This window comes from Camponotus floridanus, unplaced genomic scaffold (genome assembly GCF_003227725.1).
Source record: "Camponotus floridanus strain SB8 unplaced genomic scaffold, Cflo_v7.5 scaffold9, whole genome shotgun sequence".
Classification (NCBI taxonomy): domain Eukaryota; kingdom Metazoa; phylum Arthropoda; class Insecta; order Hymenoptera; family Formicidae; genus Camponotus; species Camponotus floridanus.
Genome location: NW_020229860.1, coordinates 681,045 through 698,981, shown reverse-complemented (window position 1 = coordinate 698,981; position 17,937 = coordinate 681,045). Strand labels below are relative to the sequence as shown.

The following is a 17,937-nucleotide window of genomic DNA, read 5'->3' as shown; positions in this document are numbered from 1 at the left end:
AGGTGCGGCCTCATTGACGCTAAAAAGTAGCGTCAACCATTGGTTGAACAATGAAGCAACTATACTTACCTCTTTGTTCAACCAATGGTTGACGCTACTTTTTAGCGTCAATGAGGCCGCACCTTTAGTGCCAAAAAGAACCTAAAGGTGCAATTTCATTGACGCTAGAAACCAGCGGCAAATTAAAATCACTAGACTTTCTCTAGATATAACGTCAATAAAATAAAGTTCAAACAGTTTCAACTTTTTCAGTGTGTAAAGCGGCCTTTTCATTGACGCTACTTTTTAGCGTCAATGAAATTGCACCTTAACAATTGGCAGCCCTACGAGATAGGCTGTGCAGCACTGCGCGTATATAAAATAAATTTGAAATCGCTTCTAGCCTAACCATCTTCACGCGATCGACTTTATTTGAATTGCACGGCACCGCATCGAATTATGATGCGGCGCCGATTTGTTCGAACGTAATTCGGGATATCGCGATGCTGTATAAGCGTCGAATGAGCACGAATTGTCACGCAAATATGATAAATCACATCTACTCACCGTTCACCGGCTATTCCACAGGCCGCTCCACTCGTTCGCCTCGGGACGTCCCATTCCGATCTTGATGCACACGATATTATCAACGCGAACGTGCGACACTTTATTCGGCACTCCCGATATTCGCTCGCATCCGATAATCATCATCAAGGGCGCAAATAACGCGACGCGACTTCGCTCCATCTTCGCGATCGCGCTATCACTGAACTGTGAAAAATAGCTGTCGCGCACTTTCACCGACATATTATGAAAGTCGCGCGATCATCCTTGGACACTTTCGACGCTCTTTCACTCGCGATATTCGTTTAAAAACGGTTAAAAGACACGAAAAATGCGGACGTACGACGATCCGTGTAACTGCGTATGACTCCGATTCACGTATGACGCGTATCACGTAGCTATGACGCGTATGACGTAGAAGTCACGCGCTAACATGGCGGCCGAACCAATGCGCATTCGTTTCTGCGCACTGGTTCGGCCGCCATGTTAGCGCGTGATTGCTACGTCATACGCGTCATACGTGAATCGGAGTCATACGCAGTTACACGGATCGTCGTACGTCCGCATTTTTTGCGTCTTTTAACCGTTTTTAAACGAATATCGCGAGTGAAAGAGCGTCGAAAGTGTCCAAGGATGATCGCGCGACTTTCATAATATGTCGGTGAAAGTGCGCGACAGCTATTTTTCACAGTTCAGTGATAGCGCGATCGCGAAGATGGAGCGAAGTCGCGTCGCGTTATTTGCGCCCTTAATGATGATTATCGGATGCGAGCGAATATCGGGAGTGCCGAATAAAGTGTCGCGCGTTCGCGTTGATGATATCGTGTGCATCAAGATCGGAATGGGACGTTCCGAGGCGAGCGAGTGGAGCGGCCTGTGGAACAGCCGGTGAACGGTGAGTAGATGTGATTTATCATATTTGCGTGACAATTCGTGCTCATTCGACGCTTATACAGCATCGCGATGTCCCGAATTACGTTCGAACAAATCGGCGCCGCATCATAATTCGATGCGATGCCGTGCAATTCAAATAAAGTCGATCGCGTGAAGATGGTTAGGCTAGAAGCGATTTCAAATTTATTTTATATACGCGCAGTGCTGCACAGCCTATCTCGTAGGGCTGCCAACTGTTAAGGTGCAATTTCATTGACGCTAAAAAGTAGCGTCAATGAAAAGGCCGCTTTAAGGTGGAAGCACATAAAATTGCAGAAGCCTTCAAAGGCAGAAGCACAACCATAAGCAGGAAAATTGATTGGTTTATTTTCTTATGCATATATTTGTGGACCAATCAAATTCCTTATGCTTATGGTTATGTGCCTATGCAATTTTATGTGCTTTAAGCTTTACACACTGAAAAAGTTGAAACTGTTTGAACTTTATTTTATTGACGCCATATCTACAGAAAGTCTAGTGATTTTAATTTGCCGCTGGTTTCTAGCGTCAATGAAATTGCACCTTAAGTGTAGAAAGTGCAAATGAAATGAATAGACTTTTGTCCACAGAAAAGAAGGTTACTATTTCATCACGTGTTAAATTGTCCGAATAATATTTAATTCATATTGTTACTATTGAATATTTATATGTAGTAATTATATTAGATATTGGATTTTCTATAAACGATCAGGTAAAGATTATATTTTTTTATCTTATTTTTTTTGTCAATAATGACATTTGAATTTAATATTGTAAGAGCTATTTATCCCTTTTATCTTGTTGCGATTTCTTCTACGCAATGTTTGTTAAACATGTAACACAATTAAAGGATGCTAGGACGCATAATGATATCGCAGCCAAGCTTAAATTTCTTTTTTAGGTGTATCTTTTTACATTTTGCGTTGAAAGTGAAAATTTTAGAATTTAAAGCCAGGAAAAGACAAAATTGTAAAAAGTGCACCTAAAGAGAGATTTTTTTGTCAATATATAGGATCATGAAACACTTTAGAAAAATTATCTGAGTAATTAAAAAATATTAATATATATTGTGTACTTAATTATTAAAATGTGAATATTTTAAATTATAATATCTAAAATATATACATTTATTTTTTATCTAAAATATATACATTTATTTTTATCTAAAATATATACATTTATTTTTTACTTATCTAATTATTTACCAATAACTCATGTAACATAAAGTCTGCAGTTATGATATAAATTAATTCATGAATGAAATTACAGCATTATGTAGTTTATATTTTTAATTTTTTTTTATAAGAATTTGTAGAAAATAATATTGTTACTATTCCTTATTTTTTATTAAATATTTAAAGTTATATAATGAAACAATTATTATTGTCAATTGTTTCTGTTGTGCAGTGCATGATCCTGTATATGGCAGTTGGCAGATTCATCAGTGCAGTACGGCATTCTAGTTGCTTAACATATCAGTATCGCTTTTATGGAACTACTATGACTTCCTTGCTGGTTCCTCCAGTATCGGTACGTGGTATGACATGCTTGGATCGTGATGCATTTACAACTGTTGTGAATGTACCAACATTAAAATTATGTAGCTCTGTTGTTTCGACAATTATGCAAGTCTTGAAGAAATATTTGTTAAAGATATGTAATTTTAAACCAATTCAAAAAACAAACGAAGGAATTATTATTTATCTAAATCCAAACATTGTTACAAAATTTGAAGATATTACTGAGAATGATAGAAAATTGTTAATGGATCAATATGAACATTTTGATTTTATGAGCATTACGATGAAATATGATAATTGGCGTCGTGATGAGATATTAAAATCAATTCTACCAGAAGATATTCAAGTTCCTACAGCATATACTTTAGTGGGACATATTGCCCAGTTGAATTTACGTGATGTACATTTGCCATATAAAACTATTATTGGTCAAATATTTCTTGACAAGACTCCAAATGTGCGGACAGTAGTAAATAAAATGAATACAATTGACACAAAGTTTCGATATTTTGCTATGGAGATCCTGGCTGGTGAAAAAAACACAATAACAATCACAAAAGAACATGGCTGTACATATGAATTTGACTTTGCAACAGTTTATTGGAATTCACGTTTGTCTACTGAACATACACGAATGACAACATTTATGATGCAAGATGATGTCCTATATGATGTATTTGCAGGAGTAGGACCTTTTGCTATTCCTGCCGCACGTAAAAAGATACAAGTATTTGCTAATGACTTGAATCCCGAATCTTACAAGTGGCTTCAAAAAAATGCCGCTGCTAACAAATTAAAAAATAATTTTAAAGCTTTTAATATGGATGGCAGAGATTTTTTAAGAAATATCGTTAAAGATGATATTTTATCCAGACGTGCTCAGAATTTACCTGGTTCTGAACATATAATAATGAACTTACCTGCATCAGCTATTGAATTCTTGGACATATTACCTGATTGGTTTACACATGAAGAGTTTAAGAAAGTTTGTCTTAAACCACTTATATTCCATGTATATTGTTTCGTAAAAGCAAATAAAACAGACAATGTTTGCAAGCTTGGAAGGTTATTGGTTGAGCAAAAGCTTGGCTATATCCTGTCTACTGATGCTATTGTTAATATACAGGATATTAGGGATGTTGCACCAAATAAAGAAATGGTTCGAGTGTCATTTTTATTGAAAGAAAGTATGCTTAAAGACAAGGAGCCGGCAATGAAGAAACTTAAAATAGAGATGAATAATATGTAACAATTTATTTAATTAACAATGTAACACTGATGTTACAGAAAACAATGGGAAGAAGAACACTCAAGCCAACTAGGAATGAAAACAAAAAAGTTTTTGAATTAGCATCAATTCGCAGTTGGAAATTAAAAATTAAAGCACAGAAGACTTTTAATCCAAAGAAAGTAAGTGTGTGTGACAGATGATCACAAATTAAAATAAAATGAAAATTTATATTATTTTTTGGAAATATTTAAAATCAAATCATAAATTATCAATTCAATTTATATAAAGTACAATAATGCAATAAAAATTAATATTATTTACTATTTGATTAAATTCTATAAAAGTTTTGAACAAATATATGCAAAACTTGAATACATAGAATATAATAACATATTACTTGAAAATGCTTTACAAACAACAATTACTTTTTTGTTTTGAAATCAGATTGATTCAAAAAAGAATGAGACATTAAGCAAAGATAAACTAGCCTGGATCAATGTGCATCAACTATTTGAAGAAATATTGAAGAATCATTCTCAAGCAAAACTTGATACTGAAAAGAAAACAATTAAAAAAGATACAAACTTTCTAATAACTATGGTTGCATCAGCAGAAATGAATACAATAACTTCAAAAGTGGAGCATATGCAACTTGAATGAACAATGAAAAAAATAGATAAATAATTATATAATAGATAGATAAATGTATAATCCAATCCTCTGTTTTCATTTACATTAAAAAATGTTATACAACATAAGATGATGTAATATTTTATTAATATTATACTATTTATACTTTTTTATAACAATAAATAAAATATTATATCACTTGTCATTCGATTTTCTTACCTACTTTTATTTTACTGTTAGACAACATTTAGTGATTTATTTTGCGAATGTCTTGTCAGAATTATATAATGTACTAGATAAGAAATAGATAAAACAAAAATCATAAATCATAATTATATATCATGCATAGTAATGAGAAACTGTGTCTAAATTACATTTTATTTATTGTTAACAATACAAAGAAAGACATAAATTATTTCTGACTATTTTTTTTCCGTCTCAGTGAAGAATTCAGAAGGATTTAGAAGGATATGTCGCAACAGATATGTCGTTCATGTACAGCGTGTTTGATAACTGTGGGAGATGAAATTTTACGCGGACAAATAGTTGATACTAATACATCATATCTAGCAAAAAATTTAACTGCTGCTGGAGTAAGATTACAGAAAGTCACAATAGTTCCTGATATTGTACGTATCACCTTATTATCATTATTTGTAAACATATAAAGATTATTAATAAATACAATGAATACTACATATAAGAATATTTATTTTTATTCTTTATTAATATTAAGAAATTATAAAATATTTTTTTTGTTTAGCTATATAATTTGACAAATATAATACTTTAAATCACATATGATTATTAAATCATATAATGATTATTAATATTCAATGATTATAGATAGATGACATTGCCAAAGAAATAAAGAGTGCTTCAAAACAATATTCTGTTGTATTTACATCTGGTGGTGTTGGACCTACTCATGATGATGTAACTTATGAAGCTATAGCAAAGGCTTTTGAATTAAAACTCGAATTTCATCAGGAATTGTTTGACATATACAGTCAATTAATTCCTGGCCAGCATGAAGTAAGACGACTTGCCATTGTTCCTAATTCTTGTGAAATTATCAACATTAATTCTACAGGTGTATATTTTTATTTAAAATTTATTTTCATCATGTTTATACATTGTGTTTATACATACTCTATAAAATATATTTTTATTTAAATTTTTATATGAATAAAACTAAAATTTATACAGAAGAATGTCTGAAAGAAATTATTTAACAGTTTATAATCAAAATATTATACAATATTAATACACAATATATATGTTGTATCAAAATTTTTAGAAGTTTTCCCAGTGATAAGTGTGAAAAATGTTTACGTACTGCCTGGTTCACCAAAATACTTTGAAGCTGCTGCAGATGTAATAATACCTCGATTGAAAAGATGTTCGCCACTATATTATATACATATAGATATTGAATTGGATGAATTATCAATAGTAAATATTTTGGATAAACAGTCAAAACGTTGGGATGATAAAGTAAAAATTGGCAGTTATCCACAAACAGAACCGCAAATTTTTACGAGGATTACTTTGGAGGGATCGGAAGAAGCAATTGCAGAAGCAAGAAATGAACTTTTCTATTATCTGCCAATACAAAAAATTATGAATCTAAAACATGGATTTGGTCGTTTCCAAATGAACGCTATTCTAGAAGATAGTAAAAATGAAGCACATGTTAAATATTCACTAGACATATTAAATGAATGCTATGATAGGTATGCATGATAAATAATTAAAAATCATATCAATGCTTCCAATGAATGTATGTATAACGTACATATGAATACATATTCTGATTTATATATATATATATATATATATACTGAATATCCCATTTATTAGAATCTGTACATATGTATATGTTTTACAGATATAATTCAGATGAAGTATTCATTAGTTTTAATGGCGGTAAAGACTGTACAGTAGTCTTGCACTTAGCTGCTACCATTGCAAAATTGCGTAATATCTCGCCTCTATTATGTTTATATGTAACTGCCGATTCCTTCCCAGAGGTAAGAACACTAAATTAAATAATGTAATATATCAGAATATTTTTATATATCATTTTGAAATTATATAGGTGGAAACGTTCGTAGAATCAGCTTCTCAATATTATGGTTTAGAAATAATACGAAAGCAACGGCCAATACAATCCGCGTTGTCCGCGTTATTGAAGGAAAGATGCAATTTGAAAGCAAGTCTCATGGGAATGAGAAAGGGTGACCCAGGTTCTGAAAATCTACAACCGTTTGCGCCCACTGACTCGGATTGGCCACAATTGATGCGCGTTAATCCAATCTTACACTGGTCGTACAGTCAAATATGGACATTCTTATTGAAGCATAACATTCCTTATTGTTCGCTCTATGATCAAGGATACACTAGTATCGGCAGCAAAAGTACCACGGTGCGAAATCCGTTATTGAAAGATCCTAATAATCCCTTATCTTATTTACCAGCATATACTTTACTCGATAAATCAGCCGAAAGAGAAGGCAGAGTATAATAAAACATGAATTTAGTGCAATTTTTAAAAATTAAGAAGATAAGAAATTTTATACGCGTATATACGTGTTCAATTGACTACTATTAATTATTATTATTATTAATATATTAATTATTAATTATCAGTATTTATTATTAATATTAAATACTTTTACAAATTAATTTTTGTTCCTACAATCGTATTAACTGTGGTGTAGGGGTAACATCTTTTATCTTACAGATAATTGTATGAGAAACTTTTTAATAATATTTAGATCATATTCATAGATATTCAGTGATGATATCCAAAATGCTTCTACATAATTTTTAAAAATAAATTATTGCTGATAAAGATTTTTGAATATTTTTTTTCCTGGAGAAATCAATAATAAGAATTGTCTTATCGTACGGTTAAAGCCATAAGAAAATCCTACTATAGACAGTTCGATAGTTAACTAACGTAATATAAAAGCATGCTGATCATCTCAGTTTGGGGATAATCTTCGATTAATCCTCCGTTCGAAGCCATTTAAGCTCGATGGATTGGAGGTTTCGCGGATTTGAATCACCGCAGAACGTATAAAAAGTCCAACGATACGAAATAAAATAAAGTGAGAGATTGATAGATCGCAAAATGTATAACGGAAGTTTTCATTGGGAGGCGAGAATTCTGCCAGCAGGACCACCACGGTTACTGGGATGGAACGTTCCTGCTGAAGAATTGGTCCATATACCGGAACATTGGCTGGTCTATCCCGAGCCCAATCCCTCCCTTCATTATCTGCTAGCTATTGTGTATATTCTTTTCACTTTCGTGGCACTATTCGGAAATGGACTAGTTATATGGATATTCTGCTCGTAAGTTTTACATACACACAACATACATTATGATTAAATATTTTGGCAAGGAATTTCACTCAACTATTTAAATAAACTATGCCAATTTCACAAGCGTACGAAAGATATATTAAAAAATCAATAAATTTTAATATTTTTTTCTGCAAAAAGAAACCTTTCTAATTCTTAACACATTATTATTAAAAATATCAGAACTCATGATATTATTGTATAAAAATGGAGTCTCTTTTATTTCTTTTCTACATGTAGAGCTAAATCGCTGAGAACTCCCTCCAATTTGTTCGTGGTGAACCTGGCATTTTGTGATTTCATGATGATGCTGAAAGCACCGATATTTATATATAATTCCTTCCACACCGGATTTGCTACGGGTCATTTGGGATGTCAGATATTTGCTTGTATGGGATCGCTCAGTGGAATTGGAGCTGGCATGACGAATGCCGCTATTGCATATGATAGATATAGGTATCACAAAGTTTTTCCAAATAAATAAAATTTAATATTAATATATATACGTTAAAATTAATGCTATATTATGTATATCTGTATTGAATCTAATAAACATGTATTCACATATACATATGTATAATTTATATTTACATAAATATAAATAAAATTAGTACTATAGCTCGACCACTCGACGGGAAATTGTCACGCGGCCAAGTGTTGCTCCTTATCATGCTTATTTGGACGTACACGATTCCTTGGGCCTTGATGCCACTGATGCAAGTTTGGGGTCGTTTTGTACCTGAAGGCTTTTTGACGAGCTGCTCTTTCGATTATTTGACAGATTCGCAAGAGATACGATACTTCGTGGCCACAATATTTACCTTTTCCTATTGTGTACCAATGTTGCTCATCATATATTATTATAGTCAAATCGTCGGCCACGTTGTCAGTCACGAGAAAGCTCTGCGTGAACAAGCGAAGAAAATGAACGTTGAAAGTCTGAGAAGCAACGTAAATACGAATGCTCAAAGCGCGGAAATACGTATAGCCAAGGTATCATATAATTTTTATAAAAATAATTTTTTCATACAAATTATATCTTTGAAAAAATTTAAAATTAAAATTAAATATTTACCTCTTATTTATTTCTTTACCTATTTATTAATTTCTAATTATTTATTTATCTATTTATCTCATATCTATTAAAAATTAAATATTTATCTCTCTTTTTTTAATTAATAAGTCACACTTTTATAATTAAAACGCATGTATTAAGAAATATTGCGTGGCATATTTTGTATCTTCTTTTCTAGGCTGCGATTACAATCTGCTTTCTTTTCGTCCTCTCGTGGACTCCATACGGTGCTCTCGCGATGATTGGTGCTTTCGGGAATAGAGCATTATTAACTCCAGGTATTACGATGATACCGGCATGCGCATGTAAATTTGTGGCTTGTTTGGATCCGTACGTGTACGCCATAAGCCATCCTAGATACAGGCAAGTAAATTTAACATAATTATACTGATGTAGATCAGGAGCTTTAATAACAATTTTCTCTAAACGTTATATTATTTCACAGGCTGGAACTGCAAAAACGATTACCGTGGTTAGAACTTCAAGAAAAGCCAGTTGCGGATACCCAGAGCACTACGACTGAAATGGTGAATACACCCGCATCCTAAATCTTAGTCAAGAAAATTATGACATTGTTGCTATAGCATTGATGACAAAAAAATATAAGTTTTGGCATCGACAGATGATATAAATTTGGTAAGCGCAATATTTATAATGGCTATTGCAACTATTTCACATTATATACGGGTGATGAATATATCTGTTAAAATGATGTGACATTTATCCCTATAACAACAAAACATAGTATGAAATGTATAGAAAACATAGTATTAATCATGTGTAATCAAACAATGCAATAAATACTTCTAATATATGTCTTACTTAATACGACACATTTCATTCTCGATATATCATTTAGTTGAACATGATAAATGTTATATCGTTTTCACATAGATTAATCTTTCTTTAATTAGACTTGCCATAATCTTCATCGTCTTACCATTTGATGAAATTTTAAATGTTCTAAAACTTTATTCTATCTATTTAGAGCAGCTATCTATTAATTTTTAAATAAATGTAAGGCAAAGGATACTCGTTTCTAACAATCTCGTCAATTCTATAAAATTCTATGCTAATTTCATTCTGAAAGAGAGTTACAGAAGTTTTTTGGATCATGTATATCTGATGCGTTCAATATTTATTATTCGTTACAAATAGTCATTGCTGAAAGGAAACTTGAGCGATGGAAAAATACACAATCGTATAAGGAACAAAAACTAGCAAGTTATAACTTTATTCATTTTTATATACTTTTTATCAGCCTTAAAACTAATAGGCCTTACAAGATCGAAAAAATAAAATTTACGCGATCGATCGGATAGCTAGCACTTAACATATATCGACATTATTGTGATAATTCATTGCAGCTGTGTTACAGCTAGCGTGAAAAATGGAAGAGAGAAGTCGAAGTAAAAAATAAATAGACTTTATAAATCTCGAAGAAAAATTCGGTGGGGGTTTTTCAAAGTGGCCAGAATCACACCTGTTCGTCCGAAATAAACGTCAGTTAAAATTCCTTGAGTAAGCGTCGACAACTCGTAACTGTCATAAACTTAATTTAAACACGAAGACAATAGCATTTTCATGCGATTACATAAAGAATCGTCGAGTCGATTTTCTCGTAACGCGCACGTTTTACGAGATGGCATCCTTTGTACTATTTTCACTGCTCTAAACGGTGCTGTTTTTTAGCCGCTAATGCAATTACAATAATAAATAATAAACCATCCTCTCTCATTTTCTCTTTTACGCAGTCTCTAGGAACTTCTTAAATTCGACTACGTTAGCTCGCAGAAGACATCGATTTCGTTTATTTAGAAATTCTCTATAAGCGGCGTAAGGTATCCGACTCTGAATAACAGGTACATAAACGATGTACGGAATGCTCGTGAAAGGGTAAGAGCGTTTTGTCTCGCGAATCTCACTTGCTTGGCACAATCGTGTGCTTTAATCAGAGACTGATCAGAGAGAGATTTATCATATTCTCTTCAAAGGCTTCGGTGTTCTTGTTATTTCTCTCTTCGATAAAACACCTCGATTTTTCTGAGAACAAGTTTTCTTCTTTCTCGAGAAATATATTCACGAATGTCTTAGGATATAGATTTTGAAATTGATATAGTTTAGATCATTTTATAATATACGAGATATTAAAAAGTTAGATATAATTCATTTCATTTATCACTAGCTTTTGTAGCTTATTAAAAAGCTAGTCTTACGGAAATTCAAAGCTCTAAATTGAACATCATCATTAAGATTATGTATATAGCCTATATTGTGTTCCATTCCGTATTCTATTCGTTTTTGAAAAATATTTGCGCAGGAAACAGAAATTGTATGCTATTACGTGCTATTAGTAAATTATTCAATTATATTATTTTACTAAAAAACGATTCGATAAAATTATCTTAATAATGAACACGAAAAAGCATACATATTCAATATAAATTGTTTTCTTTTAATTAACATCTAAAAAGATATGGTTTTTCTATTACTTAAATAGTTTCTTTCTATAACGTTACACATAAGGGAACGTAACTCATCACAGAAAAAAAATATCACACGCAAATTTATACAAGAATATAAGCATGACGGATAAGCGTATCGAGGAATGGAACGTCGTTATGTATGTATGTATGTACCACTTATGATTGCTTTAAGAGATTTGGAAATTATTTCCCTCAACATTTTTTCTCATTCATCTGTTTTTCGCACGATGGTGTCTCACACTCTTCACAGTCCATTCGCTCTCGCCTTAATCGTTAAAAACTACAAGAAGAGGCAGATGCTTGACAACTTGAACCAATCATTCAGAATATGGATTGTGTATGCAGCGGAAGCGATTTTTACGAATGTAAGTAGAAAATATTCGAGGCGCACGATTTTTACAGAATATTGGCGCAATAACAACGAGCCACGAGGGCATTAATAATATACGTTTGTTCGTCGCCCCTCTTATTACCTCTACGACTACTATAATAACAATAAACTACTATAAGTGTCTTGTTGCAGATATGTACTCCATCGATAAACATCTAAAATTAGACTAGAGTGTTGCGCTCATCGCACGATTTAGATTGTTGCAAAAGAACCGGCGCGAGATGCATCTCGACGGATAAAACGATCGATCACGAGTGCGAGAATTTTTCGGCGTGAAAGTGACAGTTACACTCGCTAAATATAATTCGAGATGCGAGATCTTTCGTATGTTATCTCGGCAGCGAGCTACTGAGACAAACAACTCGCTTGTTCGTTCAGGTAAGACTACGATGCGAAATCTACAAGATTTACTTTGTTCTATATTCCGTTTCCTCGTCTAGGAGACACATAATCGCTACCGCGACTGCATCTCTGGATGCAAAACGCTATGCGACACTTGCTATCATTCTAAAACGATCGCATGAGCTTTATGAGAAGAGAGATATCGATTTTGATTTAGGCATACGCGATATACATCGTCGTTAAAAATGGCAGGTTAACGGCATGAGTCGTGCATCTAATTGTAAGCGTATAAGAATTTCATGCATCAGTTACGATGCTGAAAATGTAATGATAAAAGATGCAGTCCAGTCGCGCGCTCCCAAATACTTTTGCTTTTATAGACGTGGTTCCAAATGAGCTGATAAAAATCGATTTGAACCGTCAATTGGATGACCTCATCCGAGATGAAAACGAACGAAATCTTCATCCAGCTGCCTCCTCTCCCTTATCCAAAACTACGAATAAAAAAAACACGTAGTTCGGAATTAGGAGCTATCTATATATTTCGCAAGTTAAAAATTTTGAACTCGTCAGGATTACTCTTCATTAGTATCTATGAATATGTATATGTATATGTAATGTAATTTTCAATTACTGCCTAATCGTCTATCCGTTTCACGACGAATTCATCATGTAAAACATTAACAACCTTGAGTGTGAATTATTTCGCGATTTCTACACTTACGTACGCTTTCCGCAATATTTAAGGATCGATTGCACTTTCATCATGATTAATTAACTATTTTTTTTCTATCCGCGTTATATAATGAAAGATCCAGGGTGAAAACACTGAGCGTTAATTTTAGCAAAATATGATTGGCATATTATACAGTTAATTGATCAAGACTGATTGAGGGCAATCGACGTTAAGGATAACGCACCTGTCAGGCACCTGTCACAGATGATTATAGCCATTACACGGCCTTGGGAGCAAGTACATTGACTGCGATCGTCGAATGACGACGACGACAATCATAATGATGATGATGATAATGATGACATGACTATACGTAGCGTCTAATAGCATGAGAAGCAGGGGAAGCAGCTACGACGAGAAACGGTATTCCTGAGGAAGACAATTTGCGTCGGAGCTCTTGTAAGTTGCGCAACCATATCCACTCGACTTGTTGGCTTTCTTCTTCTCCTCCGTCGTCGTCGACTTCCTCGTTTTATGGGGACATAATATCAGTGTAGTGGCCTGACTTTCTTTCGACTCTTCTTGCATACGTATCTTCGACCTCCGCGGTTGCTCGACCGATTCTTTGTTCTGTTTTTCCGCTATCGCTTCGCTGCGAACGTGTTTCTCCTCTACGATATATGTAAGAAAGAACGCTTGATTATGAAGAACTTATCACTCTCAGTAATTGTAAAAGAAAATTTAACATTCTAGCGTCCTGATCTATTCTACTTCTATGTGACAAAACTATTTATTTCTTTTTCTCAATTAAATTAATTTTTGACAGATGTTTTTTGTTCGATTTGAATAAAGGTCAGATATTTTGTTAATTTAAATTTTTTTTATAACTTCTGACAAAATTTCTTTAAATTAAATAATTAAATCTTATTGATTTATTTCTTTTGTGAGACAAAAAATTTTTAAAAATTTAAAAAATGATAACAAGAAAATGATTTCAAGAAAAAGATAAGGGTTGAAAATAATTTTAAAATGGAGTGACATGGACATAATTCAAAATGATTTTATATAACTTGAAATGTTCAGGAAATTATTTAGTCTTTTCTTAGAAAATAAAAATAAATTCTAATATCCTGATCGTTTTAACATATGCATCGTTGTAGAACGTGCTCGTATACGAACCTTCCACGACGTCGTCGAATAGAATCTTCGATGTCCTCGCGACTATAGCTTTCCCGTCACCCTCACTGCTCGTGAACTCTCTCTCGGTATTATTATTCGTGCGGAATATCGATTCGAGGACCTGTCGCGAGAGTAACGGTGACACTGGGCGTTTTTTCGACGAGCGAGTATTGGCCGTCATATTGGAATCGCACGCGTCTGTCTCGTTGTCACACATACTCGTCGTGGACACGCTATCCGTGATCAGCTTCTCGGTATCCGAATCGCCGGTATTGCTGTAGTAATTATTGCCGCTGTCGGATTTTTTCAGGATCGACTTCGACATCCGGTGACGATCCATAAACGGTGTGCCATCGCTATCTATGGAGTCCGCCGATAACGAGAACTTACTCTCAGCGCTCGCTCCTGAAATAAATCTCATTATCGTCGTGCTTTGTGACGTGATAATAATAGGGTAAAGAGAGTAAAGGTCGACAAATCAGGGAAAAAGATATAAAATTATGAGAATTATCAACTTTTTTCATTATTAAGATTTCATTATGAAGATCATACATTTATTGCGTTTCCATTCACTTATTCAGACTATAATTTGGCGGATTATTTTTTCTCTGTAAGAAATAAAAAATTACTAAGAATTTTTAAGAATTAAAAAATTATATTGCTTTTTGTGTTTTATCTTTTTCTATGCTTTAAGAGATGAACATGCATTTTTATTCGAATTTTATTTAATTTAAATTTAATTTTATCGATTATTTATATTTAAATTTAATCTTATCGATTATTTAATTTAAATTTAATTTTATCTGAAGTGACAATAAAATTCTAAAAATTAAAATCAAATAAAAATCTAAAAAATAATAATCGACACACATTTTTGGATTGATGATCCAGAGTCTGTAAATTAATCCACAATTCCAGTTTTTTTTTCAATTTCTTGGTATTAATTTATTCCGCAAGAAGAGAGAAATCCAATTATGTCAAAATCAAATATTTACCTGTGTAATGCTTCGACCCGCCGAGGGATCCAAACAAGTGGTAATTGATGATGCGCGTGGCTGACGCCAGATTCGTCGGCACCAACGTGGAGGGTTTACCACCGCGCAGTCCTCCGTAATGATTGTTATTGTCCTCCATAGCGGCCTCCTCCTTCAGGATACCACGCGCTACCACGCCTTCCTGATCGCTAACGAATTGCGCTCGTGGCTTTACGCTCTGCAATCAATCACGATTGATGATTATTACATATGCTTATATTGCGGCTTGCAACACTGTGCGAACAGTAGAAACGAGTCACATGCCTCGTATTCTCTCTGTTGCATATTCATTTATAAAACGGAAAATTCTTGTAAAATTTCTTGAATAAATAAATGTTAAAATTGTACAATCACAAGCAGTAATAAATCTGCGATATACATACTCATAAATTATTATCATTGTCATAAATAATAAATTCGCGCAAAATAGACATTTAACGTGGAAAAGATGCACATTCATGTGCAATGCATTTTTAAGTACATCGAAGGGAGAGGAAGTTTAATTTGCTGGAATTGTCAAATGTAGCATATAGGTCGGTTAAAAAAATTAATAGCTCTGCATTTGTATTTCAATTAGAAAGGCGTCAAAATATTATATTGCATTATTAATGCGAAATATAAGAATATAAATAAAATGAAAGATTAGCTAGTTTAAAAAAAATTTAAGCTAGAAAATATGTAGGTCAATAAAAAGTGGAAAGAGCAATCCCTGATTAAGAAGAGGACCTGGAGATCGAAACTAGAAGTTCGATTATACTTTACAAATATACTAACAAAAAACTTATTTCATGTAATATATTGCGCGCAAAATATTGATCGATATTCTAGCTTTGAAGCAGAGATATATGATATAAAAGATATGCTAATAGCTTCTTATAATTATCGATATAATTTAGTTTATAATCACAGTAGCGTGATCTAGTATAATTGTATAACAATTACCTACTCACGAAGTAAATTAAATTTCGTCACGCGATTAATATTATATAGTCTTATACATATAATCTTCCATAAAAAATTGTCACATTATTATTCTATTCTAATTTAATTATATTTAATTATAAATATGCGACATTGATTATAAAAAACTTCAATTATTTAATTAAAATTAATTAACTTCCAATTATTCGCTCGAATATTTATATAAAATTAGAATTTTTAATATTTACAACAACATTGTATATATCTGTAAAATATTTTTCGTATACTTTTCATATCGCAACAGCATTTAATCATCGATTGTTATATTTATACGCGGAAACTATGCGTTATTATAGTTAGTCTTGGTCATATTTATACGCGTAAGTTTTGTTTAAAGCATTTAAAGTTTGTTTTCAAGTTCAAGGTAGATGCGTGACATAGCACACGAACAGTTCCCTACGAGCATATAACTATAACAGATTAGTATTGTAAAGTCGTTTATGTGCAAAATACGTAGAAATGTTGTAGAATTCTTTACAATTTAAAAAAATGTTTTAGTCTAAATCTCTACGATAAATTCGCGTATAATAGATATATCTTTTGAATAAAAAAAGATATAACATAATAAGAATAGATTCAAGGCTAAATATTAACTCTATTTTTTATATAATTTTATGTTAAGATCATTTTATTAATAAAAGAGAACCGTCATAACTGTTTTTTTTCTATCCTTTTTCTTTTGTTTTTTTGTTTTCCTTACAATCCTCTGGTCTTAATCGTTTTTTGTGGACATCTTTTATATAATATAATAATTTATTACTTTAATCATGCTATTCTGGAGAAAATGAGGTACTTAGGAAAAAATATATACATGTGATATGGAACATAAAAGATAACAGATGGGAGGTATATTGATATGAAAAGTTTATCGGATGAATTTACATGCACGTGTATTGTTAATGAATGTAATTTAATGATATGTATGTTCGCGATTATTCGAGAAGCGACTGATTTAGATTTTGTTTTCTTTCCACATTATAGCCTATAATACAAAAAAGAACCGAATTTTTAAATATAATTGGCATTACATTTGTGACTGCAGATAATACAAGCAGCATGATACACTCCAATGACCAAGTAATATATGTACATTATATATGTACATTAATTAGTTAGCTGATAATAACATACATTTCTCTAATATATCCAATTAGCCTGGATAAAATTCGTAAATAGAAATTCACGGAAAATGGGTTAAATTAACTAACTTTTTCGAATTTCATATCAATTTCGTAATTCCAAATTTTTAATTCAGATTGCGGATTAAAATTAATAATATAAACAAGATTGAGTACTGAATCGTTAAAAGTTAAATATATAGAGTTAGCTTGAAGCATTATTTAGAAATTTTTAAACCAGCATTATTATATATATTATTGCATTAATAACAGTTACTATAATATCGCGATCTATAAAAAATACATAATATGTATGTAAGTATTATTAACGATTAAGATTTAAATATTAATGTGTTAAATTAAAATTTAAATATTAATGTGTTAAATTAAAATTCTGCATTTAAATATGCAATTTAATTAATAAAAAATTTATCATAACAAATCACT

At 32.2% G+C, this 17,937-nt stretch overlaps 4 protein-coding genes across 9 annotated transcripts in view; 3 read left to right on the top strand and 1 right to left on the bottom strand.

Annotated features, from left to right (window-relative positions):
- The first annotated feature begins 1,425 nt into the window (after nt 1-1,425).
- Nucleotides 1,426-7,457, top strand: LOC105259296 (FAD synthase). Of its 5 annotated transcripts, none has more exons than XM_025414877.1 (7): nt 2,054-2,167; nt 2,863-2,985; nt 5,284-5,465; nt 5,683-5,929; nt 6,137-6,572; nt 6,728-6,869; nt 6,938-7,457. In XM_025414877.1, the coding sequence occupies exons 3-7, from the start codon at nt 5,307-5,309 to the stop codon at nt 7,361-7,363; spliced, it is 1,410 nt and encodes a 469-aa protein (XP_025270662.1). In that variant the 5' UTR covers nt 2,054-2,167; nt 2,863-2,985; nt 5,284-5,306; the 3' UTR covers nt 7,364-7,457. The 5 variants fall into 5 exon arrangements, with proteins under 5 accessions (XP_025270663.1, XP_025270662.1, XP_025270661.1 ...); XM_025414876.1 differs by having other exon boundaries at nt 5,279-5,465; XM_025414878.1 differs by lacking the exons at nt 2,054-2,167; nt 2,863-2,985 and adding an exon at nt 1,426-1,438 and having other exon boundaries at nt 5,279-5,465.
- LOC105259297 lies at nt 4,222-4,949 on the top strand. Its single transcript, XM_020030006.2, has 2 exons — nt 4,222-4,385; nt 4,651-4,949. Exons 1-2 carry the CDS (start codon nt 4,254-4,256, stop codon nt 4,864-4,866), a joined length of 348 nt encoding a protein of 115 aa, XP_019885565.1. The 5' UTR covers nt 4,222-4,253; the 3' UTR covers nt 4,867-4,949.
- Nucleotides 7,458-7,702: 245 nt separating the features above from the next.
- Nucleotides 7,703-10,099, top strand: LOC105259298 (opsin, ultraviolet-sensitive). The gene is made up of 5 exons (XM_011271162.3): nt 7,703-8,199; nt 8,449-8,664; nt 8,820-9,201; nt 9,462-9,646; nt 9,729-10,099. The coding sequence occupies exons 1-5, from the start codon at nt 7,976-7,978 to the stop codon at nt 9,829-9,831; spliced, it is 1,110 nt and encodes a 369-aa protein (XP_011269464.1). The 5' UTR covers nt 7,703-7,975; the 3' UTR covers nt 9,832-10,099.
- A 386-nt stretch (nt 10,100-10,485) lies between these two features.
- LOC105259299 (potassium voltage-gated channel protein Shab) overlaps nt 10,486-17,937 on the bottom strand; it is a 45,787-nt gene continuing 38,335 nt past the window's right edge. The window contains exons 7-10 of one of the 2 annotated variants that reach the window (XM_025414875.1): nt 15,353-15,569; nt 14,358-14,762; nt 13,423-13,849; nt 10,486-12,996 (exon numbers count right to left, since the gene is read on the bottom strand). In XM_025414875.1, coding sequence (XP_025270660.1) covers nt 13,587-13,849; nt 14,358-14,762; nt 15,353-15,569 — 885 coding nt within the window. In that variant the 3' untranslated portion in view covers nt 10,486-12,996; nt 13,423-13,586. Of the gene's footprint in view, nt 12,997-13,422; nt 13,850-14,357; nt 14,763-15,352; nt 15,570-17,937 lie in introns of those variants that run through there. The other variant, XM_011271164.3, reaches the window with a different exon arrangement.

Excerpts from the sequence above, each read along its gene's own strand:
- LOC105259298 (XM_011271162.3), top strand. The coding sequence starts at position 7,976 with ATGTATAACGGAAGTTTTCATTGGGAGGCGAGAATTCTGCCAGCAGGA. Across the intron at positions 8,200-8,448 it reads GTTATATGGATATTCTGCTC|AGCTAAATCGCTGAGAACTC; the intron begins GTAAGTTTTACA and ends TTCTACATGTAG. Across the intron at positions 8,665-8,819 it reads ATTGCATATGATAGATATAG|TACTATAGCTCGACCACTCG; the intron begins GTATCACAAAGT and ends AAATAAAATTAG.
- LOC105259296 (XM_020030005.2), top strand. The coding sequence starts at position 3,220 with ATGGATCAATATGAACATTTTGATTTTATGAGCATTACGATGAAATAT. Across the intron at positions 3,773-5,304 it reads TGCCGCTGCTAACAAATTAA|ATATGTCGCAACAGATATGT; the intron begins AAAATAATTTTA and ends GGATTTAGAAGG. Across the intron at positions 6,870-6,937 it reads CTGCCGATTCCTTCCCAGAG|GTGGAAACGTTCGTAGAATC; the intron begins GTAAGAACACTA and ends GAAATTATATAG.
- LOC105259297 (XM_020030006.2), top strand. The coding sequence starts at position 4,254 with ATGTTACAGAAAACAATGGGAAGAAGAACACTCAAGCCAACTAGGAAT. Across the intron at positions 4,386-4,650 it reads AGACTTTTAATCCAAAGAAA|ATTGATTCAAAAAAGAATGA; the intron begins GTAAGTGTGTGT and ends TTTTGAAATCAG.